The sequence below is a fragment of the Sander lucioperca genome, chromosome 8 (assembly GCF_008315115.2).
Source record: "Sander lucioperca isolate FBNREF2018 chromosome 8, SLUC_FBN_1.2, whole genome shotgun sequence".
NCBI classification, from domain to species: domain Eukaryota; kingdom Metazoa; phylum Chordata; class Actinopteri; order Perciformes; family Percidae; genus Sander; species Sander lucioperca.
Window position 1 is genome coordinate 20055881 of NC_050180.1, and position 27977 is coordinate 20083857.

A 27977-nucleotide genomic window follows, 5' to 3' on the forward strand; every position below is an offset into this window, starting at 1 on the left:
TCCCCTGTCTGTTTGGTAGACTCTGGTATCTGATGAATCCTTATCGTGGCCATACAGTGCTGGTTCACATGTCATGTTATCACACAGGTCCCTTCCCCAGGGCTCCCACAGGAAGAGTCTCTTCCCAGGGCAATACATGCCAAGCATCTCAACTGCCTTACGGTGAGGAAAAAATGTGGTGTGGTCAAAAGATGACTGTGAATTTGGGCAGGGTCTGTTCAATGTTTCTGTCACCATGAGGGTCTCGTTAGACTCAACACAAGTGAGAACCAAATTAGAAGAATTGAAAGGTTAATTTTAATAGTCTTAGTTTAAGTTTGTTTGATGTATTCTGGTTCTGAAAGTGTTCCTTTAGACATTCAGATGCTGTGAATCCTTGCAAATCAGCAACTGCCATACTATAAAGTATGTTAACATCAGTAAAAACAATACTGACCCAGTTAACCCTAAAACTGATAAGGTCATATAACCAGATTTACAAAAAGCAGCAACATTATACAGCATACACACTACACACGGTGTCCTAGAAACAATGCATTTTGTCACAATATTAATTCTTCAGTTTGTTTAATTTTTAAAGGGAGTTTATAAAATTGTTTATTTATGACTGGGATATACAGTAGCCTATACAGGCTAAATATGGAAAATGATATATATTCTGGCTTAAATTCTAGTTTGGAATGTCCTGTTTCGAGTATTTTTTTTTTTTTTTTTGAGTGGCTAGATTTCAATTAATAAATAAATAAATACGAGCCTATTGCTGTGAAAGTATTTTTTTAAGTGGGTCATTAACTGCATGAGTCATATTTTAAAGCTTAATTCTCTTTTCGTTTCTACTGACATGGTATGCATAATGATTCGCCTTTTAAATTTAACAGCAGGACTAAACACGCGCACGCTGTGCCACACCCACAGATATGCTTTGTTATTTGTTTTGATGTTTTGGGGGAATTAACATACATTTTGTCGTTATTAAAATCATGAAAGGAGGAAGTACTGAGTCAGAGTATGTGGGAGGTGGAGGGGGGGTGACCAGGGACTCCAGGCGCGGATTTCATTATCTCCAGCATGGTGACGCGCTGGGGACCTGCTGCAGCTGCTGTGAAACGGTGCTGTTCCTTCGTTTCACTTGGACTTGTAGCAGAGATATGAATGTTTCTTTACTTTTTCTTTAACCACAAGTTGACCAGCTAAAGGAGATATGTCCGCTCAAGGATTGTTAAGCAGTGTTTTCTCGTGCTCGCTAAGCCCCAAAACTATTTCCAAGCGGAGACTGAGAAAGACCAAGAGCTTGGACCCGGCGTTGATGAGACATTATGGTAGCGAATCTGAGGAAACATCGTATAAGGTCAGTGACCCGATAGCTTCACGGTGCAGGTGATTGTAGTTGTCGTCATATTTGATTGGCTGAAATGTCAGACAGCATCCAGAAACCCAGTGTAAAAGATGTCTGGATTTGTCAACCTGCTTCCTAATGTTTGGTACAAATAGCTATAGCCTATTACACCGGGTTGCAGGCAGTAATGATAAGAGTTATAAATGGTATTGGTGTTAAATGATTGATATGACTGTAATGACTGTGTTTCTGAGTATCCTATAAACTTGGCTTAAGATGTGATTCAGAATTTGTACTTGTATCACTTTTTAAAGGGTGCTTATTTTTCAATTACATAGGCTACATGAGGTACTTAGAAGAATAAAAGCTCAAGAGCGAACAGAACTTGAGCTCTGCGTTGTACAAATAGCCTGCTTCCAGATTCCGGAAGTGGCTGGAATTCCATCAAGGATAATATCGGTATTTCCCTTTGATTTTAAATGAACACTTATTTATACATTTTATACATTTTATACATTTTATACATGCAATTGTTATTTTATTTTTTTAAAATGGGAAAGAAATCAAAATGAACTCGTTTTCTCCCACTATTGCAACATCACCCTCACTCAAGTCCATGACTAGTGTATGACAAACAAATGAACTCTTTTATGTATGGACCGTATGATGCACTATAGTTTTGTAGCTGCGTCAATGACTGGACACCAGGAATGATTCAACTCATTCCTTTTGTTAAATGATGTCAGCAGCAGAAGCATTTGCTTGTGCCAACTTGCTAATGTTGAAAGAGGTGTGAATGGAAACAGTTGTCACATTTGGCAAGTGTCAGACTTAACTCAAAAAAAGATTAAAGTCTGTATTTTCTCAAATACAGACTATTTTCTCAAATACAGACTTTAGGGTGGAGTTCTGGGAAAAGTTTGGGAGAGGCTGTGCAGTGAAGCTTCCAGCCTAACAATAGTAGCCTAAAAAACATGACAAAGACCAATATGATGAAAGTGTCCCAAATTATCAAATGCGTGCATTTTGAATAGGTGCTTAGCTCTTAGAACAGGACCATTACTCGTATATAACTCCCAGTGAGTCTAAACGCACATTTTAATGGTCATTATACCTTGGTAAAAAGTGTTTTCTCTTTAATTCTGTTTCCATTACAATGGCCATTTGTATCTCTTCTTTTGTTAAATATAAATCTATTTTAGATGTATAGTACTTGCAGTATTACATGTTCATGTTGGGCCAATCTGTATTGCTGTGCTGAAGTTGGTCCTCATGGTAACACTGTTTGTTTAGTATAAGGGAAATGTATTACAGACTTGGCATTGTAATAGGCTTGTAATGAGTACCAGGTATCTGGTCTCTCTTTCAGTCATTAACAAGAACCCAGATCCAGAGCCCTTAACAATGTAATCACAGTAAATCTGAATGAAGCTGATTAATATTGGAGACAGCTCTGTGTCAGAGAGGATATTTAATGTGATTTATGACTTTGGAAAGTGCTTGCGTGCCACCATTATGAGCTGCACTACAGCCTAGTTTTTGCCAAGCGTTGTAAAGATGGAATATGTTACCTCCACTGCAGATTACCTTTTGGGGTATTTGTCGATGGTACAGCTCTACTACTGTATTTCTAGAGCTCCAACATGCCAGTGAGAAGAACTCCAGCCAGTTTAGCTGAGGTCTGAGGTGTGAGATCCTTCTTGGAGACTCATGTCACATGACCGCGCTGTCGGCTTAAACTGACAGTAAGTGCCTTACTGTATGCAAACCTCACTCCAAGTCCGTAATGAAAGCCACATTTTCTGGGTGTGCAAATATCCAACCAGCAGTTCATTCGGGGACATTAGTATCTAAGATACCGTCACAACAACATTGGTGAAGTCAGTCTGAAAATGTTTCCCCCTTTGCACAAAACACTGCTGCACCTCCACCCAATAACAGCCCCAGCTCTGCAAGACTCTACTTTTTATGAGACGTACTATATGTCTTGCAACTTAAACTGTCCTGGCCTCTCTTAAAATGAAAAATACTATATTTAGTTTCTCTAATGCCATCCAGTATATATTTATTGTGGTTAGCAAAGAGTAAATCACAGGTTGTGTACAAGATATACCTGATGCCACAGCGTGCGAAAGATGAATCTACAATCAATGGAAATCCATTATTGCAATGTGTTCGGTCACTCACTCGGGGTCTCAGTAGTCTGAACTGAGATGGAAAGCAGAGACATCTGGTTTACTTAAAGAAAGCCTCAACTTTTATTTCTCACAGTAGAGCAGCATGACTTTATCCTTGGCTATGGTCCGTCAGGCACATATTTCTTCCCACAGGAGACTGTCCGTTTGCATGGCATAGTACTAAACCTGCTGGCTTGAAACTGCAGCACCATAGCATCCAGTTTGTGTCCGAAAAGAGGACAAATAAACAGTGGGTTAGATGTAAACATAGGTGGTGTATCACATAAATTCAATCAAATAATAACTGACATATTTGATCAGCTTCTTGTAAGTCAAAGCGTATTCCCAGCCTCAATAGCTACAGTAGATACATGCACTGAAAAACCACATTCAGTTCACATGAGATTACAGGACAATAGTGTCTCTCCACTCCAGTCAGAAAATGTTGGCATAATTTAGTGTAAAGTGATTATATAGGCAACGTGTCTTTACTCATCCCCAGTTCTCTTCTGTGTGTCACACTCAGCAATGTAAGTGGCCATCTAATAAGAGCAATATGTTTACCTTGTTTTAGGCACAAAATTCAATGGACACACTGAATTGTGGGAGAGGAGACAGAACAACAAGCAGTTTTTTAATATAGATTAAATCATTGTGGATTACTTTGTCAGGACAGTTACAGAAACATGAATACATGCTTCAAACATGCTATTAAGGCAGCATTATCAATATGTATATTAGTTAATTAATTAAGTAAATTTTAGGCATTTACCTAGCAACCAGCAATGCGTTTCATCTGCATTGATCTCCTGTGTACATCTGCCCTGCATATTGCACTATAGAACTGATCTGTTGGACACCGCTGAATATCATGACAGTAGGCGTGACTGCCCCACTGCAAGTCAATAACGGCCTAATATGACTGGTGCATTCCTGTTTGATCCACATAAGTGCTTGGCATTAGTTACAGTCATGTTAAGGATTTATTTATGCTGATTTTGCATTTCATTTTGAGCTGTTATTGGACAAGATTGATGAATGAATATGAAGACCTTGTAAGATATTGGAAAATATTGCCTTTTGATGAAATCCCTTCTTTAAAAACCTATTAAATGTCTTTCTTTCCACATTAAATCTTGTCGATGGAGGATGGTGATATTGAAATGACCCCAAGCAGTGTGTGATGTGATCTTCATTCATTTGATGACATACCCTTGTAAGTCATTTCAAACAGCCAGATCAGATATGCAACAGCAATATCACCATTCGCTCAGGTTTCTCTTCGGAAGCTTGTATATTGCAGGAACTTATAAAGCCTTTAGAGGGAGACATTTATTATTCTTTTGCAGTAATATAGTGACCAAATGAGGACATTAATCACTGGGACAAATATTTAGCTTTAAGTGTACATTCTAATTTTGAATGCTAGTAAGCAAATTTGCAAGTTTAATTTCAAATTGAAAAACCCATGTGTGTCCCATGGCTCCTTTAATATATTGGTGGAATAATTTGTTGATGCAGAGAAAGAAAAATGTGAGAGTACTGCACTGTTGGAGTGTTTAGAATGAATGTCATCTGCATTCCTTTGAGCATCATGGAGGAGAGACGGCCTGCAGGAAAAGAGCTTGGAGGAAACTGAAAACTTCCCTCCGTTACAAAGCCAGTTAAATCTCACGAAAAGACAATTAACTGAGTAAACATATTTCAATTAAAATCCAGCTTCTTTCCAGAAAATGTTAGATTTGGAGACAGTGCTGAAAGTAGGTCTCCAATTAAAGTTTTAAAGGCAGATACTAATATGAATATGTTTGACTGAAGTAACTCGCCAAAATCTATTCTGCCAGTGTGCTCTCAAGCATTGTATTTTTAGTACCATAGGGAAGCACTGGAAACCATTTAGACCATACTACACTAAACCACACTAAACCTTTCAATTGAAACTCATGTGAACTCATCAATGCTACTAGGGAAATCTTTTAAAGTAATCCTAAGTGATTTCCCCAAAAATGGACATGTAGAATGTGATTGCTGTTTTGACTACTAATTGTGAAGCAATCGTAGTCAACAGACTGGGTATTTAATTTCTTCTGCAGGCTGATGCAGCTGCTAGTTCACTCACCATATTATATTATATGATAATATTATATTAGAACCCAGGTAGCACCTGCCCCAGCTGCTGTGCAAGACAGTTCTCATATGCTCTGGATATTTATTCAAACTAATTTAATAACATTAATGATAGATCATATCTGTTGAATATTGATTTATGTGTCTTGTTCAATCCCTGATCTGTATCTACCCTGTATTAAGACCATGTAAACTCATTATTTGGCATATACGTACATGTGGACTAGACTTTAATGTTTCAATGAGAGCATGATGCAATGTGCATACGCTATCTGTGTTTAAATGTCTTAAACATTAAGCTATTAGTATAATAAATTAGGTTGTAGGTTAAATTCTTAAATATAAAACTGTTATTGAGACTTCATTATTGAAATCTCAGGTTTCAAGTTTTACAAAAGACATTATGCAGCATAAAGAGCTCTTTAAAGTGAATGAGGATTTCTCCACCCAACATCGCCTTCCAAATGGTTTGTTTCTGTTGGACATGCTGCTTCCTGTTTATCATCTGCCTGCACGGCATTAACAACCTCATTCCAGCACTCCAGGGTGAAAAACTACTCCAGAATAGAAGAGAAATGCCCAACTAGAATTGTAAAATTGTCTTAAGTCTCACCTCACACATAATTTAGAGGACATCAATAATAGTCATCTGATTTTTTTTGTTCAAGTAATTCACTACAATGGAAGATAAAAGATTGAGGTCTTTTTTTTCCTAGGCTACAGGTGTTCTAAACATCAACCAAAGGGAGGCAACTCAACCTACTTGTGGAGAGGTGACTGCCATTATAGTTTTAGCCTCCCTGTGAGCTACATATCAATAACTCTGCTGCCATTGCTCTCTGACTATCAAATATCTTACACACCCACGGTCCACCTGCACAGGTATTTGCACTTATTTTGCCTGATTAGACCTCTTTTCAGGACTGTGTGGGTGGTAGACTGTGCTTAATTGACATCTCCCTCACTGACATGTGGCACCTGTCAATGCAGTAACCCATGAAAGTGTTACAGTGAGCCAACATGCACAAAACCAGGACCCTGAAACTGAAACACCTAAATGGAATTTCAGTCATCATTAATTTAATTTCTGCACCCGTCACATCCTACTGGGACATGTCAAAATGTCTTCCATGACAAAGGCCTTTACTTTTTGGTAATTGTTTTACACAAAAGACATTTTGACATGTCACAGTAGGAAAAACTCAGGTGTAAATAATATAAATTAATGATGGCTAAACTCTATTTAGCTGCTTCAGATTCAGGGTCCTGATATTGTGAATGCTGGCTTATTGTCACACTGTCATGACTTACTGAGACACTTGAATAAAACCGAACCATCGTTAATGTTATTAGTAACACCTGTGCTTTTTCTAATAACACAAGTCATAATGTTTGCTGTGAAAAAGAATTTTCTCTGCCTAAGCGTCAACCTGAGCACAGTCATATGTCAACCGGAATCACTTAAAACACCTAATGGTATGTGGGTGTGCAAGGCCTATACTTTTTTTTTTAGAAGGATACTTGAATATTTCTGGATTCTTTAATTCTGATATCACTATTTGAGAGTTTCAAAAAAACTGATAACCATATATCAGCCAATATTGGTTACCTAACATAAGTTTTTATAAGGATTTTCAGGAATTGTGACTAAGATAATTACTGGGATAACATAATGCCACAGATTTTCTTTACAGTCTGGTGGCTTACTTATAAAACATAAACATATATTTGAAAGTTATTTACTGACATTCCTTGTTACTAATAGACATACAGCATATGTAGATAATGTTACAAAAATAAAGTTAGGCCTATCTGCAATAAGCAAAACTATCACCAATACATCAGCCTGGTATTATAGCTATTCTAACTCTGTGCTTCCAAAACAGCTGAACTAGCTAGCTATATGGATATTAAAAAAATAACTTTACTCCCTACCAGACATATAAATAATAATACAGTAGGACATTCATTAACAGTTATTAGATTTAAACAGCAGTGTTCTTTCTTTTTTTTTTTAATATGTTTTAAGTTAACATTATGCTACTTGCTATCAATTTGTTCTTCATCAAGTCTGTGTTTAAGAGGTTTGACACCTGACCAACTGTTACATTAGCGAGCCAGTTTCCCTAAATCCAGGGCTCGAGCACCATTCACCATCCAAATGCTGGTAAAATAAGCAATTAGTTGGTAGATTTGCTTTACTCACCAGCCAAAAAAATAATGGTAACGTTAATCTGTGATTTTCTGTTTTTATTTATTATTTATTATTGCTGTCCATCCCTGTCTGTCTGTTATTTGTTGTATGTTAAAGTGTATGTTTATGTGCTGCCTTCTTGGCCAGGGCTCACTTGTAAAAGAGATTTTAATCTCAATGTGATTTTTTTCCCTGGTAAAATAAAGGTTAAATAAAATCTATTGAGTGGCTGGTAAATGTTAAACATTTAGCTAGCTAGCCATTTGGTTTTGAACCATGCCTAGAGTTATTGTTATGCAGATATAGCGTTATATATATATATATAACATTAATATTAATATTACGAACCCCATGCTTTTCTCGTGATAAGAAAGATCCAATCAATCAACAAGCGAATAATTCTGTTTTGTGTGGCGCTATCTAGCCAAACAGCTCAAAAACATTCAACATCTTAAATATGTTCACTTTTGGTTTCGTAGTCAATTATGAATAACTTCCACAACTGTGGAGCTAACCCTCCTGTTGTTTGTTTTTGTCTGGTAACAGCTCAGCAGCTAGTATCTACTACCTCTGTAATTCGCGCGTTTGACTTGTTTCCCATGGCAACAGTAGCTCAGGCCAATGGGGATTGTAGTATTTAGAGCGATTTCAACCGGCCCAGTTGATTCTATAGCATTACGTGTATAAATCTAATATGTTTTGTTAACCATAGACTATAAATATGAGTAGTCTATGGTGTTAACAGTTTTCTTAATACATTCATGGTTTTAACTAACTACAGTTAAGAATGTCCTGTTTACCTCCTCAGAAGGGTTTCGTTTTTTAGCTCAGAGCCCTAATCCGTCCCGTCAACCCCTCCCAATCCATTTATGAGCGGTAGAGTTATTCAGTGGGAATGCGTCTGTCACCATGAGGTAAATCAGTCGCTGGACTTGTTCCACTTCTAACTGCACATTGTCTGACCAGCTGTGAGCACGTGGACTGTATTTATGTGGGGTGTTTAGCCTGAAGTTCAATGGCGTCGGTTAATTTGGCATTAAGTGGTGTTCTACAAGTTGAAGGGGGGGGGCGAGCTCGTCCGTGGCGACCTGTCTGTGTAATGGGGGATCCCTTTCTCGACCAAAACATCACCTATCTTGTGAGTAGCTGCTATTTTAGGTTTGTCTCAGTAACTAGCTAGCTAGTGTGAACGATGACTATGTGGGCTTCCTGAAGGTTTCCCAGTATGACAAATAGTTTACAAAAGCGGATGGAATAGTGAGCTAACGTTACAGGTAAGTATAACATTAACACAGGTATGCGAGTTTTGAAAGTATTGAAACGTCCTAAAAGGCGTGGATGAATCAAACGTTAACCCCTTAACTTTACATGTAACCCTCATGTTGTCCTCGGGTCAAATTTGAACCATATTTAAAAAAAAAAGTTTCCATTTCAGAAATGTGTTTCTTTCAACCAAATTGTCAAAGAAAATAACGTGGATGGTTCCCTACAACCATTACTCTTCACAAGTAAAATAAATTATCATTTCACTACTTTGGGTGTTTTATTTAATTTTATCGTATTTGAAAAAATGACAAAAGAACGTTGAAAAAAAGTGACAAAAAACCTGGAAAAAAATTGACAAAAACATCGGGTAAAGAACAACAAAATGTTGAAAAAGAAGTTTTCATTTAAAATTTTGACCCAGAAAAAACAACAAGTTAACTGGTCGATGAGAAGACAACACAAGGGTTAAGTGTTGTGTTATGAATGTATATTTGTTTTTTCAGTTATTCATGTCATATTATTGAAACCCCTTCCTGATTACATTGACTAAGCTTATCTGCACACTCCTCATGCTTCTTCCCACTCATAATTAGTTCAGTCCTACAACCTGTTGGTAATACCTTTGTTTGAATTGTATGATATTACCTTTAAACGCTAACAAAACATAGTAGACTACCTTTGCATTTTATACAGTCTGGAGTGTACTCTGTACATTAGAGCACATTTATGTATTTACATATTAAGAATAGTAAGAGGTGTGCCCTCTAGCTCACCCAGTAAGCGCGTTTGCCCCACATTGGCTGAGTCCTGGAGTGGCGCGGGTTCGAATCTAACCTGCTGCCCTTTGCTGCGTGTCAGCCCCCATCTCTTTCTAGCCTGTCCACTGTCACTGTATAATAAAACAGTAATCTTAAAAAAAAAAAAAAAGAATAGCAAGATGTGAGTAAACTAATTGAATGAGTTTTTGTGTCGGTGGTAGTCGTTTCCAAGCTTTCAAGGAGACCACAATGTTATTTTGGTTTTGTCAACACTGTTATACACACAGAAAGAAAAAGAAAGAAAGAGAGAGAAAACAAAAAGAGACTATGGGTCAAATGTCTGCAATGGAGTGCAGTTTCTAAACATCTAATGCAGAATTTAATGTAGAAATTAAAAGTGTAGGGGCTCTTGTGGGAAACCCTTCCCACTATGCCTCCAGTGAATGCTTTCTGAGTACTGAGGAATATTCATCACCTCACTGGATCTTGTTCAGGTGTGGTTGATTAGTGTAACCTGACTGAGTTTTCAATCTTGCTATAAACTACCTTGCACATTTCCTCTCATTGTATTCCAGTGAATGCTAACAAAAGCGTGGTGTTTCTACGAATTAAATGTAGGATACTGCACAGCCAAGGAAAATGCACCTTGGTATATACTCACTGGCACAGGAGAGGGTTGAGATAAAATATTAGATGATACATTGCAATAGGTATGCTTACTTTATTGCTTGCTTTGTTGTAACAGTATAGAAATGATGAATACAAACAAAATTGAAACATTAGGAACAAAGGAACAATCACTGCTAGGCTTCTTTCTGTGCAGATAGCTCATGATGTTGTAGAGAGACAGCTGGGACAAGTCTGGTGTTTTCATTTTTAAGGTTATAAGTAGGCTAGTGGCTTCATCAGTGACCGTTGTAATCGTGAGCTCAGTGCGATACTGTTCTTCCACTGTCACAAATATGATAAAATGTATAAAATGTTGTTTGAAAAGCCTTCCACAAGTCAAACGAGATTATTATTTATACTTATTATAAGTATAAAAGTGTTGATTTGTTTATTTTATTATTCACTTATCCATCTTCTGACAATTAGGCCTATAAGAAAAAGGAAATAAATGATAAATGAGTTTCAATATTGTACCGAAGTGATTGTGCACTCAAACATCATGTCTGGACATGATACACTTAAACCTATGATTATGGAATAGGGTGTTGCATCAAGATGCACAATACTTTGAATTCTACAAAAAAGTAGCCCATATTCGCTTTCATTTGAGAGTGTCACTTTACTGACAGAGTGAAACTATGGGAACCCAGCTCACCCATCATCAGATAGGCACAAAGTTTCCACTCCCATATAGTCACCCAAGAGGAATGTCTGAACAAAATGAGTAGATAACTGTAAACATGACTGTATTTGGCGGTCTCTTATTTCACAGTATTGCACCACAAACATCTTTATATTCTTGGCTGTAGATGGTGCTTACTTTTGCTTTTGTGTCCTGATCATCTGTTGCAATGCTTATGCTAAATGATGTACCTGAGGTAAAAAAACAAACAGAATACAGTTGTGACAGATTCATGTTGTGTGCCCTGCCATCCAATGCCCCACCAGACCTGGGTTGATTTCTGTCACTGTTTCCTTTTTTAAAAGTCGTAATAAGAAGCTGTAGAAACAGAAATAATTTCCTAATATCAAAAGTAAGGCTATACATTAGTATGGGAATTATTATATATGTCTTTAGTATGAAGGGAGTATTTTCTTGAATGATGAACAAACTATTATGAATATGTGATGCACATAAAAAGTTAAAAGTAAGCAGAGAGTTTGAAACATTTTGTATATCTAATTATAGGAGCTATTATTTATCCAATAAAGGACAACAGAGGGTATAGTATAGTTTTTACTGCTGAAAAATATGTCATGTTACGTTCTCTGTGCATATTTATACTGTACTTTGTCATACTGTATGTGTACTTGAAAATAGTATGCTACTGTAACACAGTCCTAATTCTCATTTAATGGGAGTGAGCCACTTTAGTATAAGCCTTATCCTGATAATGAGTTACTAAGCCTCTTTGGAACATGGCTCATATGATTGGTTTGACCGTACTGGATCAAAGCACTGTAATCTCCATCATGGAGATGCTCAAAGGTTGAGGATTTAACATCAGATTATTTGCCCCGTCATTACCACAGTACTAAATCTCCATTACAGAAGACAGCATTAAGATAAGAGATTTCACTTTTAAGAGCTAATGGTAAAGTGTGTTTGCATTACTTATAAACATGTTTTTGCTACTTGTAAAATAAGGTAATCTACATAACAGTACATACAGTATATTTTTGCTGCTTTCTCTGGTAAGACAACTGGTCCAACTCACAATTCTCGATTTCTGCAATTAGAAAAACATGTTGGTGTTAGATTACATAAAAAGAAAAAATGTGTGTGTGTGTGTGTGTGTGTGTGTGTGTGTGTGTGTGTGTGTGTGTGTGTGTCCGTCCTCAGGGTGACTTCACCTGGAACAGCGTGTCAGGACGTACCGTTGGCCTGAAGCCCGTCCCTCTGCGAAGCTTGTCAGAGTTAGAGAGGGTTCGTCTCCAGCATGTGGCCTTCAGGAGATTGTTTCGGGATCGCTATCTGGACTGCCACATCACCATTCCTAAATGTATTAAAACACATACACACACTCACACGAATAGTCCTTTTCCTTATTCAACAAATTGCTATTCTGTCCCAAGCAAAAGCATGTCACAGCGTGTCTTCTGAAATGCAGCAAAATGGCAGAATGTTTTTTTTCTTTCTGTTCACATGCAAGGAATAATTTGCCTTTTTGGGTAAGGGTGTCATGCTCATGATTGATTGCAATTAACTCTTGCGGCTTACTTGATTTCATGGTGTGAGATTTTCCACCTAACTTCTTTATTTACCTGTTTATTTTAACACCTCTGCCTCGTTTCAGATGGCCACAAGCACAAAACGTCCCTTATGCGGAAGTTGGATTCATTATCGAAAGAAAAGAGTAAAGACAAAGGTAATGTGGGATGTACTGGATACACTTCACACTGTAGGGGGTATGTTATTGCTCCACCTTGCAAATTGTCTTCCGATAAGAATTTCTAACACACTCAGCTATATTATTGTTAGTCTTTCGAAACCAGTGAAGATAAACAGTTCTTTTTTAGGTCTGTGGGAGAGCCGCTGAGTCCTGTCAGTCAGTATTCCCCTCCAGTTTCTAATCGAGTCAGCCTTTGACACTTGAAAAGATACTCTGTGATCCTTTTGGCTGAAGCTGTATAGACTTACTGAAGCAGACATTCTTAGCTGTTTATACCCGTTAAGAACTGAGTGATCAGAATCTACAGTAAAGAAGTCTCCGAGGGAGCTGTGATCTTCATCCGCTGCACTGCCCCACCCGCTGCAACAATCTGGCAGCAAAGTGATGTTCACTGTCAGCCAGACGGTCGTGGTCGAGGGAAATAACAAAAACAATCTTAAGTGGTGGCTCATTCATTACAGCCCATCCTTTGGCACGGCCAGCCCCCTCTTTCCTCTTTTTCCCCTTTTGTTTACAAAGGCACTTCAGAAAGTATGTGCTCTCTGACTCTGAATATTGAGTGTGCACTGCATAACTGTTGTGGGCATTAATCTCATCATTCTAGGCATTTTCCTGTCATAATTATTTTGAGGAACATCTTTTTAAAGATCACGTTTGAATATAAAGAATGAATGCAAACACAAGACAGTTCTAGGCACTTTGTTCAGCAAATATAAGCTCAACATACTGTTTATGATATGCTGACATGACTGACACATCCTAAATCTTATTCAACATCTCCCAGTTGACTTGAAGCCAATGATATGAACTTTAAGTCTCCCTGTCTTGCCCTTCCCTCTCACACAGAGACTACGCCCCAGGCGTTTGGCATACCGCTGTCGCAGGTCATATCCAACGATCGCACACACAGGCAGCGGAACGATCCTCTGCGGGAGGAGCACAGTGACCCAACTGAATTGATGCTATCCTTCCTCCACCACAACTCCAGCTTCAAAAGGGGCAACAAGGAGTTCTCCAGCAGCAACTCGTCCCTTAGCTCCACTTCTGAGACCCCAAATGAATCACCTCTGTTCATCACACCAGACGCAGCCCCACGGACACGCAGGAGGGTAGGCTTTTCTGTCAATAAACCTAATAACACGCTGTTGTAGAGCAACAGCAAATCTGTCTGATTACACTTGCACACTAGATTTCTCTGGGAAGTTGTGACCTTTCTAGATATTCACTCAGTGGGTAGCCATTTAATGACTGCTCCACATTTGATCACAACAGTCACTGTGTGGTTGTCGCACATCTCCTTGACAGGGCGGAGTATCTGTGGATTGCATCACTGATCTTGATGATAACCAGTCTCGGCTCTTGGAGGCCCTTCAGCTCTCCCTGCCAGTCGAGGCAGTTGGCAACAGGAAGAAGTGCCATGACAAAAAGCTCAGCCTTAACCCTATCTACAGGCAGGTGCCCAGGGTAGTGGATCTCTGTTGCCAGCACCTGGAAAAACACGGTACACATTAAGTTGAAAAGTAACACTATATAAGAATAGTGAAAATAGTGTGTAGTATAGAAATATCCAGCTCATCTCTTTGAAAACTTATGAGTTAGTAACAAATGTAGTTTGATCATTCATAACCCTGTAAATTATTACAATTTAAATGTAAACAATTTGAATGTCTCTGAGGCAGAATATTAGCCACGATATTAGCATTAAGAGAGCATATTCATCTTTGCCTACAGGCCTACAGACGGTTGGAATTTTCCGTGTTGGTAGTTCCAAAAAGAGAGTGCGACAGGTACAATGTCAGCTGGTTAGCTTTATCACACCTCTGCATTTAAATAAATTGTATCAACTACAGGTATGAGGAACATTTTTGCTGTAATAATTGTCACAATTTTTCATCCAGCTTCGCATGGAGTTTGACCAGGGATGGGAGGTACAATTGGATGAGGAGCACAGTGTCCATGATGTAGCTGCATTGCTAAAAGAGTTCCTCAGAGACATGCCTGACCCACTGCTAACAAGAGAACTCTACACGGCTTTCATCAACACAATGTGTAAGGAGCACACTCACATACACATACACATAATAATAATAATACAAATAATAATACTACTACTAATAATAATAATAATACATTTATTTTTTTATAGCGCTTTTCTAGACACTCAAAGACGCTTTACAGTTTTGGTTACAAACAGACAAAACAAAACAGACTAAACAGACAAGGTACATAGACGAGGTAACATGACAGACAAAAAGAAAAGGAAACACATAGGTGCATGGACAAGCACAGGCAAAGCAGGAGAGGTGGGCAATGAAAAGGAGGGAAAAACTGGGAAAGTCTGTTAACAGGAAAAAGCAAGTTTGAAGAGGTGAGTTTTGAGGGCCTGTTTGAAGGATAGTAGGGTGCTTGACTGTTTGATGTGGTCGGGGAGGGCGTTCCAGAGGGTGGGTGCAGCAGCTGAGAAGGCTCTGTCGTCCCAGGTCCGGAGCTTAGTCCTGATGGCCAAAAAATAAGTCACCATGCTTTTGGTTAAGGTGGTCGGTAAAACTTGCAGTTGTTAGTGTTGACTTTATTTATTTTTAAATTGACGTCAATGTGGTGGCCTTTTTTTCTGCAGCGCTGGATTATTCAGACCAAGAGAGCGCCATCCAGCTCCTGATATTTCTGCTTCCTCCCTGTAACAGCGACACGCTGCAACGCCTCCTTTGCTTGTTGTCCACAGTGGCTGCACATGCGAAAGACAGCCTGGACAATGACGGACACCCGGTAAAGAAACTGTACATTCCCTGTTTTGTTTGTTGACAGTGTAATGGCACATTAGGTTGCACAATACACGGTGTTGAAATCTTGGCAATGCATTGTAGTTAAACACCCATGGACCAGCTTTGTTGACAGTATGTTACACATTTTGACACCAGCAAGTACAAAAAAATGCTCAAAAGTGCTCATATTGTGCTTTTTGGCTTTTTCCCTTTCCTTTATTGTGTTATATATATTTTTGTGCATGTAATAGGTTTACAAAGTGAGCCCAAAGTCCACCACAAAAGGACTTACCATCTCCAACAGAAAACATTGTTCACAAACTCCAAACAGCTCTATTGTAGTCCAGCCTTTACTTCCGTGACGAATGTGCGTCACTTTGTAACACACGTTATAATGCTCGCCTAGCTGCTAGCATGGCACTCCCTCATGCTCTGCAACTGACTAGCTAGCAGAGGTAACAGAGAGCTCAACACACAGGATGAAAAGAGGAGCTGCAGCAATGTGCAGTTCAACAAAAATGTTTTTTTTTGTTTTTAAATTAAACCATGTAAACCTATTCTGATATAACCCCTAAATACAATTATGAACCTGAAAATGAGAATAGTATGAGCACTTTAAGGAAGTGAGCAGCTATCACTGAAAACAAACTGTTTACAAGTTTAATGTGATTGTGATGAATCCCAGCAGCCATCTGAAAGCTGTAAGACAGCTGTTTGTTACACCTGCAGCCTCTAATTTGAAGAAAATTATGTGCCAAAGCACAGCACATTATGCATGATCATCCATTGTGGGTATCTTAATTAAATGATGCACAACCAACACTAACCACATTACACTAACGCTATGCTTCCCTATAATCATACTGTTCAGTCATCATTTATTTTGTTTAGTTTATGAGTTGTAAACAACAGGAAGTGTAAGTAAATTGCAACATAGTGGGAAACAGTTCATATCAACAGCTATGTATTTGCACCTACAGAAACCAGTATTTCTTTCCTACTCCATATAGCCAGTCTGGGAACAAAGTCCCTTTTGTTGAAATGATCATCTTTTCATATTAATCTTACTTTTTGACTACTAATTGTCACAAAAGAGATTAATTGTTTCCTAGGGATATGAAACAAGTTTATTCTTGGCCTCGGTCCGAGTGCATACATACTGAAACAGTGAACAAGAGGTCTGCTCGGTCTCTTTGAACAAATGAAGGCAGAGCCAGCCTTATTGATGGTGGCAGGGCTGTGTTAGGGGCACAGGGTGCCAAGGAAGTTCCGTCTATAAAAAAAGACTCTTAATACCATAATTACTCTGTGCGTGTACGATTTTTCATTCCTTGGTTTAAGTACATGGGAAGAACAAAAGAAAATCAATTTAGCTCCATTGCTAACTTTCATATAAATAATTTCGGTCTAGAAAAGAGAGAAACAGATTTCTTGTAATTTCAGGTTTTAAATATGGGTAATCACATATAATAATTTGGCTGTGATGTGAGAGGTTTACTAGCAAAGCTTTTACTTTAACCTGAATTGAAGAATTCTTACTCATATTTTCCCATAAGGATTGCTAGAATTCTTAAATTACTGTAGCTGAGGAACTGTTGTCCACCTTATCAAAATATCCAGTGGAAGTGTCTAAACGTGTATGTTCTATCCAGACAAATAAATTCTGTCCTCTGTTTTGTTTAGATCACAGGAAACAAGATGACATCACTCAATTTAGCAACCATCTTTGGACCCAACCTCTTACACAAGCAAAAAAACTCAGACAAAGAGTTTTCAGTCCAGAGTTTTGCCCGTGCAGAGGAGAGCACAGCGATCATCAGTGTGCTCCGAAGGATGATCAATATATATGATACGCTATTTTTGGTAAGCCATCCTTACTACTGCAAACCAGGCATTTAAACAGTTAGAGACTGTCATGGGCTTAATCAAACAATCTCAATGTCTTAAGACCATGACACACCAAGCCGACGGTCGGGGACTAGTGGCGACGACAGCCACCCGTGGCATCGCCTCTTGTCGGCCCTCGTCGCCTTTGTCTGGGCCAAAAATTAGCACTGGAACACACTGCAGAGACTAAAGCCCGGGGGCCACGTTCCACGTACGTTCTGCTTGAGAGGAAATAACTCCCCATACCAGCAGGCGGCGGTAATCTAGTTGTCATTCAACAAGGGAAACCAAATACCGTTGCTATGATACCCACAACAAACAGCGTTTGCTCTAGCAGCGGCAGAACCGAACAGTGCCTACGGTCCATCTACTTCACTCCCCGCCGGGAAGACAGTCTTACCGGGAGATGGCTAACCAGACTGTCCCTCTCCCGGTCTTTTCATTCGTTTTCTTGGCAAAGAAGTCTCCCTACAGTGGGAGCGGAGCGACCGGCTGCTGGCTCGTTAGCTAAAGTTAGCTTGCTAATTTCACCCACTCAACATGCCTCAACATACACTGGTTACCGAAAATCACTCATCTGGTGATAGCAATGTGCTTTCCTACGATGTGACAGAGCATGTGAATTAAACATTAAGTTGTTACATTTTACTAATTTAGAGGCTGGTCAGCTTGCTGGGGGCTAATTGTTAGTGGTGTAGAAGGCGCAGAGAGAGAGAGGTCTTTAGCTGTAATAAATATCACGATATAGGATGTTAGTTTATTAACGTTAGTTTATTTTGCAATGTTTAGGTATATATAGATCTTTTAAAAGACATGTTATTGTTGGAATAAATATAAATGCACAAGTAGTTAAGTATATCTTGTTGTACGTCTGCCATCTTATGGACATAATGTGCAATAATTGTTATTGCAATAGTTCGAACCTGTGTTTTTAGAAGGAACATTTGACAGCATTTTTGACCAGTTTTGACAGCTCTATTTGTATTGGATTGATCAGATGAGATGACAAATGAAAGGAGCCTTGTGTGTGCTCCTCACAGTTGTTTGTTTTCCTCACTCTCGGCCGACGACCGCTGACGCCAATTCAACATGTTAAATCGGCCGAAAAAGGGCCGACGACTGGCGAAGATAGATGCTTGGCGACGGTGCGGGACACACCGCACAAACTAGGACTGACGGCTGTCTGTCGGCTTGGTGTGTCAGGGCCTTTAGTCAGATCTTTTTTTGGGGGCAATTCGTAAGCTTAATAGAGTTGAGCAACCTTGTGAAATGTAAACATTAACTTTATAGGTTCTGAGAAGGACTGAGCTTTAACAGTCACCTATAAAGCAAAGTAGTGTCACAATAAAACAGAATATCACGCAGTTCTTTTTTTCTCTCCTGAACCTTGTGAAATTAAGTTGAGTGAATACTCTTTTTAGTGCATGGCAAATGAGAAGCCTCACTGGAGAGGTTAATAAGTGTCATTGCAGCCACTGTTTTGTTTATAGATGATTGGGAGTGAGGGCAAGATCCTCATCTGCATTATGTTTTCTGCTTTTCACCAGAAACTTAAGTGCAGATGCACATAATTAGGGTATCTGAAAATGATCTGATAAGGAAGCCAGAGGGCAAAAAAATCCCATCAGACATTTGCTCTGCGTCATTAGTTCTGTTTTTCTAAACTGCTGTTAATTATTTTTGCCTCATACCATACAAACAACATCTTGTATCTGTAGCTTATTGCATCAGAGACACTATGTAAATGCTGGCAACATAAAATTGTTCCCTGAATAGGGTAAACTTTATATAAAAAAGATCTGCTCTGTGGATAATGCTGTTATTTGTATGCAGTACAGAGGCATTGTATACACTTCTCCATGATTAATATGGAAATGTCATTGAATATGTTCATTTCAAGTGTAAGTAATTTATAAGGCACAGTAAAATGAATGTAACTAGGCAGTGCATGTTTGGAGAGCGTGCCTGTTTGGAACGGGCCGATTGGTTGGTTCCCAGTAATATTATTTTTCACAACTTTATCTAACTATAAGCACAGTTCAATCACGCGCGACTCGGCTGTGGCTCATCTAGAGATTCGGCGTGTCCCCTTTTTTTGTCTAGCCGTCACCTATCCCGGTAGCGATGTGGCCCGGGCATGGGAAGCAGGGAGCCCGGCTCAGCCTGCTGGGGAAGCCACTACAGCGTGCAGAACGGCTGGAGAAATGTGCTCAACTGCGGGCAACAAAACATTGTGCTGGAGAGCCCAAGAAAAGAGCCTGGGTGTTCATCTAACGTGTTTGTGTACGATTCATTACATCATTTGCATGTAGGGTAGACAGCAATCAGTTTTTGGCGGATGAACACTTTTTGGCATGACACCGGTAGCCTACTGCGAAGACATGCTTTGGCTCTCAGTTGGTAGCAGAGCCCATGAACCACAATCAATGAGCCGTCTAGGGATGTAGCAACTCCCCGGGCCTGCTGCTGTACTGCGCATGCGGGAGACACAGACACGCACAAAGGTTCCTTGATTTATAGTTAGATACACTTACAATTCATATCCCTTTGTTATGAGCTTCAGTTAAATTGGGTTTTGATTCTTCCAGGTTCCTGCTGACCTGCAGCATGAGGTGCTGATGAGTGTACAAGAAACTGATCCTGATGTTGTGGATTACTTACTGCGGAGGAAGGCCTCTCAGTATTCGTGAGTCGTGTGTGTGTGTGTGTGTGTGTGTGTGTGTGTGTGTGTTGTCCATCTGCCCTGGCCTCCAAATGATTATGCACCCCCTGTTCATATTTTTTTTATATCTATAATCTTTATTGTGTGTTCTTTGTTCCTGCAGCGAGCCAGGCCTTCTTAGAGCAGGAGACTCCTTCTCTCTGACTAAGAGATGCTTATCCAATGACGCCATCAAAGCCTCTAGTGGAGAGGTGTCTCCCTATGACAACAACTCTCCCGTCCTGTCAGATGGACTGCTGTGTAATTACCCAGAAGACACCAGTCCCCTCTCAGACAGGGTGCCTAGACTTTCTGGGCAGTACAAACTCAGCAGCCAATGTCAAGACAGATCTGGCAGCACTTCTCCTACACTTTCTACAGATAAAGGTGAAATAAATGCTTGGCAACATATACTTTAGTATTATAAAGTTTAATTAAAAGGAATAGTTTGACATTTTGGGATGGCTGCTGGCCATGGCTTTATATTTACTGTACGAGAGGGGTATTGATCTTCTCATCTCAATAATGAGTCAATAATGGTCTTAAAGACAAAAAAATTGAAAGGGCAGGGCCTCTTGTATATTGTAAAATGGTATTTTAAAAAGATACTGGAGACTTATTATTTTGTTAGCTTTCAGAAACCAGGGTAAGTAATCTTATTGACGGTTTTGTTCCTATTAGAGGCCTCAACTGATAATTTCTGGGATACCTGGCATGAACTGCTCAGCAAGGAGTTTACTGGCCATCATATCACTGGTAATAAAATCTTCTGTATGTGTTACTGCAGATGGTCTTGAGATTTATAATGAATGCTGGATGTTAATGATTGGTGTCTCCCAGGCTCCCTCGGAGACGTGTCGGAATGTGAGTCACATGGATCTTCAGAGGGGCAAAGCAGTCACCAAGGTAACGACAAGTTGCCCGTCAGACCGACACAAACCTCATTGGGCGTGCTGGAAATCAGGCCACACCTCCCGGTAACTCGCAGCAGCAGTGTTCCTCATGCCCAGAGAGGACAGAGACAACCTCAATCATCATTACATCAAGGATTGAGTAGCCAATCAGGAGCCCTCAGCTCGGACAACTTAGCAGAAAGGACAGGACACCCTGCATTACTTAAGGTCGGAACGGATAGTTTGTCTCCCCTTCAGTACTCTGGACAGCTGAGGGAGACCCATATTTCTTACTCCACACCCTCCCTCTTCACGTATCAGCCTGACCCCCAAACCCAACAGCAGGCCCAACAAAGCCCTGCCCCCCAGACTGTAGATACTGCAAATGCCTCTGGGCCTGGACAAGAAAATGTCCCTGGTACACCGAACTGGCAGACAGAGAGGTGGCATATATGGCATATATTGTCAAAAGAAAATGCAGACGCCCTGCCTGAAACCTTGGTTTGATGCACCCTTTGACTATGTTGAACTATACTGAAGATAACTTTATGAGAAAAGGGGGCCATTCTCCTGTCACATTTCCAGTCGCTGAAATGCTACTGTCTGTATATGCAGTACTAAGTTAATGTTTCTCATTGTTAGACTGATGGAACATTACATCAACCACCATCTTAGATGTGTTGTTTTTTTGTAGGGGTGTTCACTGTATAGATATGAATTGTGTTGTGTATGTAAACATGATATAACATGTAGTTTTGTACATTATTTTTTGTAGTTTATTTTAATGTGTTGTAGTTATTAACACATAGAGATTATTTGCAACACAACCATCAGAAACCTATAGACTTGAATGATATTAATTCTTAATTTGAAGCCATGAATGTTCTTTTAATGCTGAATATAAAAAAATATAGATGTTTGTGCTGTAATATTGCTTCAAATTTGTAGTACCTTGATATGTACTGTAGCTTCATGTTACAGGCTCCAATTATAATCTACTTACTTGTAGAAATGCTGCAGACAATGTCCATATTACCACCCGCGTTGTGTATGTACTGTCCTATTACATACATATTCATATTTGCACCTTTAGGGTGGCCATTGCGTAAATGACTTTAAGTACATTGAGATTCATTAAACAGGATTTGTTGTTGCCATTACTTGTAATTTTAGCCAATTTTTTAGCTTTATGTAATGACCTATATTGTAGATTACTCTTTAAAAATGGCCACAGTTTACAAATTATAGTATATTATCACGAATGTAGAAAATGAACGTAAAAGTAAGTACTCCTATAGGGAGCCATGTTTTCTAGTGCCAGGTAACAATCTAACTTCTCCTCATTTAGGAACCATCATAAAGTTAAAACCAAAGGGTGACTTCATTTTTAGTATGTCTGAACTGTAGTTCAGATGACAATGAAACCATTACCTGAACACTCCACAAGAGGGAATCATAAGACCAGGAATTGGTTTTCTGTTTCACTGCCTCCTCAAACCAGTAATCCTTGTGCATTGTGGGTATACAGTGGGTTTTTAACGACTCATTGCGCATTGAACAGCTATTACTTCAGTTTAATTCCTATTAGACACCTTTTCCCACCATGATGGTGGTGGTGATTTCATGTGTTATGGACGATGGATATAAATTACACTTTGTTTTTAGGATCTAATTTTACACTATTATCTTGTATTGCTACCATTGAAGAGTACATTTTCTTTTACCAACAGTAATCTTGCTGTCTGTGGGTGAAAATAAGAGATCTGAGCTGAGACAATAACTAACATTTACCACTAAAAAACTTCCAGAGTACTAGAATTGCAAGAAGTACCCACAATAAGTATACAATTATGCAGGAAATGGCTACCATTGAAGTCTGGTACAGATTACGGATCTGGGAATGCATATTTGAAGATAAAAAATTATGTTTACTTGCCTTAAAGTGATGGAAATTACTGAGATTACTAAAATTGTGTAATTTATTAGATTGCTTTATAAATTTGTGTTTGAAAGTAACTAATCTCATTATGTTTTGACAATAAATGTCCACGCCCTGATAATAAACTTGTTCCTTGTTAAGCAAAGCCTGGGGATTTCCTCAACACCAAGATTTGTGGTTAAACTTTCTGGGCCATATCTGTCTCCACAGCTGTGTGAGCCGAGCTGCATTTGGCCACCACACAATCCCAAAGAGAGAACAGGATGTCTGGATGTGTTTTACAGAGAATCACTGCCGTAAGCATACACTTTTGCATATGCAATGCATTGTGCCGTCTGCCTTAACACTATCCAATTCAATGTCCTAACCACTAAAAAGACCATGCACTGGAAAAAAAACAAACAACGAAGATGCTTTTTTTTATATTTGTGACTTCCCTCCCCAAACTAAACAAGATCAAATATTTAATTTCACATCTTATCTTTGCAGCACTGATGAATATAAGCTGATCCTTTGGCAGAGAGCTACAACTGTTCCCAACAGGGGGTCCATCCTGTCAGAGTCCGCTCACTGGCATCAGGAACAGCTGCAGGGAGGACAGAGGAAGGTCACAACCAAAATGAGACTGAATGTCCAGAAACAAGAGAGCACTGGCCTGGGTGTTTGAAGGTCGAGATTAATACACACATCTCTACAAAGGAAAAATAGAGCTCAGTGGAGCTCATTACGGTGTTGAGTATGGCACAAAACCCTTTGAAATCAAATGCTACACAGCCTCAGTCCATTTTCTTTCATTTTAGATACCAACTGTGGGCTATGTTGCCGTATACTGACATATTGGTGACCATAAGGATTTACTCCCCGGCCTGATTGTTTATGTGTATTCAACTTTATAACAAAATCGGAGGGTACCTTTGAGTCAAATACAATCCTTGTCATCAATAACCGTTGCATTAATGTTAAGTTAATGTAATACATTTACATTTTCAAAAGTTGAAACAAGAAGCTATTTTTTGCCGATTTTTGATTCCACTTGTCCTCCATTGTATCCGAAAATGTACTTCCAATGCCTTTTGTAGTGAGGGACAGCACACGACAATGACATTATATGGCAATAATGAGTGAATACAATGCACAGCATTTCACTAATAAAAAAATGTGCAATACAATAGTCAGTAGACTATTAATGAATGCAAGAGTGACACATGGCCCAATTGCCAATAGCTGTGGCTTAGGAGTCATGGTCATGACTGGGTAATGAAGTTTATTTCAAGAAAAATAAATGTTCAAGATTAAAGGATTAGCAGTGATTGCATTTAGCCTATCAGCTTAGTCCAGTTCAACACTTTATGAACAAAATGGGAAGTTTTAGATACAAACTGTTTCACTGATAAGACAACTTTAAGCAAGTTGGTGCAATTTTTGACTGGATTTGGATTCTGAGTAACACTTCCTCTTTCTTCTTTGGATGAATGGTGTTTGAAGTAGTGCTTGATTGTTAGATGTCTTTAATTTTTAATTTAATTTCAAGGCTTTCCAAATCGATTTATTTATATCTGTTTGCAGATTATTCGGCCAGTATACTGAAACATTTGTTCATCTCGCTTGTTTTTTATCTCAGTGAAGCAACACCAGAGCTGTGTATATGCAGCCCCCAAAGTCTCATTTCATTCACCCAATCTGCTCTGCTTCATGCTCCAATTGGGATAAATTTGATAAATATTTGTACCCAAAAAAACATTACAAAACATGGTGGTGTTTGTGTTCAAATGATCAGATGAAACACAGTATGTTAGTGGGCGCACATGTGGATGCACATGTGGTTGTGCTCTCCCAAATACACTATGGCTTGGATGGCTTTCAGTGCGCATATTGCCAGCAATGTTTTCCCCTTATACAGGGGATCAGCTTGGGTCAATTTCAAATGATGTCAGTTCTTTAACGGGCTGGGCGATAAATGATTCACTGTTTAAATTGTGTTAGCAGCACACTTCAGAACAGCCATGCAAAGGCTGTTTTCAACAGGCAGTTTGGTTCAGCTTTCAAACTTGTGCAACAAACAGAGAATTATGTGGCTGAAGCAATGACTCCCATGCAACATCAGGAATTAGAGCATCCAGATGTTTTCCTCCAAAGCTTGTTGTTATCAAGCTTGTTTTATGGGACAGCTATGAACACATACCGATTCTATCTGATATTATTATTATATCTTTTTTATTTAGCAGCCATAAGGTAATGTAATCTATATTACAGGACATGTCAGACAAAAGTGTGGAGGCTAATACTGTAAATATAAATGCCTGTGCAACTCTGTCCTGTTTATGTATTTTGCAACAAACTTCAAGTGATCATTACCAGAAAGATATATTCAAGTTGTTCATTTCTTGGAGAGAAACTCGGCATGCTGCAGGCTACATTTGTTAAATTTCCATGTCATTCCCCTATGCACGCTGATTGCAAGAGAAGCTGCTGCTTAGACACTGTAGAAGACACAGTATTAAAGCAAGCCTCAAACATATAATCATGTTTTTTTGTGCTTCAAAGACGTTGTCAGCAGTTAATAATTTAGCAGAGGATCGACCCAGGTAATTATCATAGAGTGACTTAAAAAATGAAACAGTTCTAAGACTTAAAATGCAAACACACAAACACGTTGGCAGTCTGGCTGTGTTCCCATGAGAGAAGAAAGGCTTTAATCAATACCTGTACAATTTCACACTATTGTCCCGAGGAAGAAAGTGAGCAGTAGAAGTTCTCCCTGAACATTTATTCCCTTTGATTTACATATTTAGACATGTTTTCAGAAACATGCTGATTTTGCAGATTTCCATAATGTCCTGTGTCATACTTGTCATTCTTCTCCTACTGTAGGTTTTTTTGTCCTACTACTTACCCCACAGTTTCCACATTACAAACACATTTGATACAGACATACAGTGCACTGATATGCAGGTTATTGAGGAGAAATATGTTATTAATTTGGTAGTGATCTGTATACTGTAGCAACCACCCTAAGCACCCTGGCAATCATCTAGCAACCACCAATAATAATCAAAGCTACCAACCACTTAAACACAATAGAAACCATCCAGTCCAAATTTTAACTTTGTCAGCAAGTATGTAAGTTTAAAGCCTTTTTAGCTTTGCTATTGAGGTACGCTGCTCTATATCCCTCCCTATGTAAGTCTCAGAGAACGCACTAAAAACTAGCAGTTACAGGTACTTAGCTTATCCATTCCATCCCATCCATTTATTTTTAATTATCTTTAGAAGTTCATTCCATGTTAAAGGAGCATAGGATATTAAAGCTATATTTCCTTTGTTGAGTGTAAGCTGTTATTAAGTAGCTGTTAATGAAGATTGACTTTCCAGTGTAACATACAGTTTAAAGATGAAGGCAACTTATTAACAGTTTACAGAGAAGTTTTACAGAAAAGGTCAAACCTGAGAGCAAAATGTTAAACACTACAGCATCCAGGGGTTTGCATAAATAACCAAGAATCACCAAGGTTTTTGGTTTATTGATTTCATCATTTGAATTTAAATGAATATCCTCATTGCATTTTTCGCACCAAAAACATAATATTAGTTTTAACAGAATTGAGCGCATGCTTCTAATTTTTAACTGACTTCTGAATGGTGTTGTGGCCTTCTGGGATCTTTCTGAAGCTTTTCTTTCTGCCTTTTGTTTTCAGAGGGCCAAAGTTCCGACAATCTTCTCTGTAGTCCCAGTAGAACACTTGTTGTGATCATCAAAGCAAATGAATGTTTCATTGTGTCATCAGTGCAGCAGCGACGGCCTCAATTCTGGATAATATCTGGATAAAACACAATACACAATACTGTTTGTATCAGCCATATCATTCTCATCAGTCTAACATTGTTTTTACTAGGAAACATAATACTAATAATAATTATCTTTACTACACTAATTATCTTTATTACACTCTTTGCCCTTTATGGAACATGAGTGGGTGCTGCAGATTCACAGTATATCATTTGCACACCCAAACATTTCAGTCATCTGACTGATCAGATGTTTGCTGAGGGGTTAGCTTTGCTTGAAATGTGTTGAAGTCATCAAACTGCATATACTGAAATGAATCATACTGTAAAGGTGTAATCATCCCAGTATAACAGGTGTGTAAAAAGTCCCTCTAATCCCAAACTTTTTTTCCTTCCTGATATGCAGACAGAGCATCTTGAAAACTCTCTGAACAGGCTGTATGCTGTGGATGCCACCTTTTCCCTTGAATAATTTAGACTATATGAAAAATCAAAATACAATCCAAACTCCTCCTAAACAAGATGAATGAAACATGTAAACATGGGAGAAAGGGCTGGTATGACATGCAAAATCATTTGGAATCAAAAAGGGGACATTGCAGTAATGTAGTACACACACGTTAACCATTCAGCTCAGAACTACCCCAACACTGAGGTAATGTTAAACAAAACTCTTCATAGGTTTGGTTTCTAGATGAACCGTCTTCAGACTGGGATTTAGCTGCCCCTTATAGTGGCAATGGCCATAATTGATACCAGCATGGTTCACTCTGCTTTGTTATCTTCTGGCACAGAAACACAGCAAAACAATAACCACATTTAGAAGGATTCCTGTGCTGCGACTGTGACGAATAAGGTGAGAAGTACCTGAATCTGTGTCTGAGTCTGTGATATGTTTACCTCATGAAGAACTCCTCATGAAGTATCTTTGTATTTGGGGCAAAAGTAAAAAGTAAAAAGTTGCTGAGTTCACCTTTGAGGTTCACTAGTTCTGTTACCTGCTCTCACATAATATAAAATCAAGGGTATAGAGGACGTCTGGCAGTGTAGAGAAGGTGTTTATTCAGTGTTATTGGCAACATAATTTGT

The 27977-nt window shown here is 38.9% G+C and overlaps 1 protein-coding gene across 4 annotated transcripts; it reads left to right on the top strand.

Annotated features, from left to right (window-relative positions):
* Window positions 1-1028: 1028 nt before the first annotated feature.
* On the top strand, window positions 1029-22323 carry LOC116047530 (rho GTPase-activating protein 6-like). Of its 4 annotated transcripts, none has more exons than XM_031296366.2 (13): window positions 1029-1348; window positions 12371-12530; window positions 12825-12896; window positions 13767-14029; window positions 14226-14421; window positions 14652-14707; window positions 14819-14969; window positions 15538-15686; window positions 17366-17545; window positions 20158-20255; window positions 20386-20657; window positions 20952-21026; window positions 21111-22323. In XM_031296366.2, the coding sequence occupies exons 1-13, from the start codon at window positions 1202-1204 to the stop codon at window positions 21668-21670; spliced, it is 2379 nt and encodes a 792-aa protein (XP_031152226.1). In that variant the 5' UTR covers window positions 1029-1201; the 3' UTR covers window positions 21671-22323. The 4 variants fall into 4 exon arrangements, with proteins under 4 accessions (XP_031152226.1, XP_031152245.1, XP_031152234.1 ...); XM_031296385.2 differs by having other exon boundaries at window positions 20158-20249; window positions 20395-20657; XM_031296374.2 differs by having other exon boundaries at window positions 1030-1348; window positions 20395-20657.
* Window positions 22324-27977: the final 5654 nt, after the last annotated feature.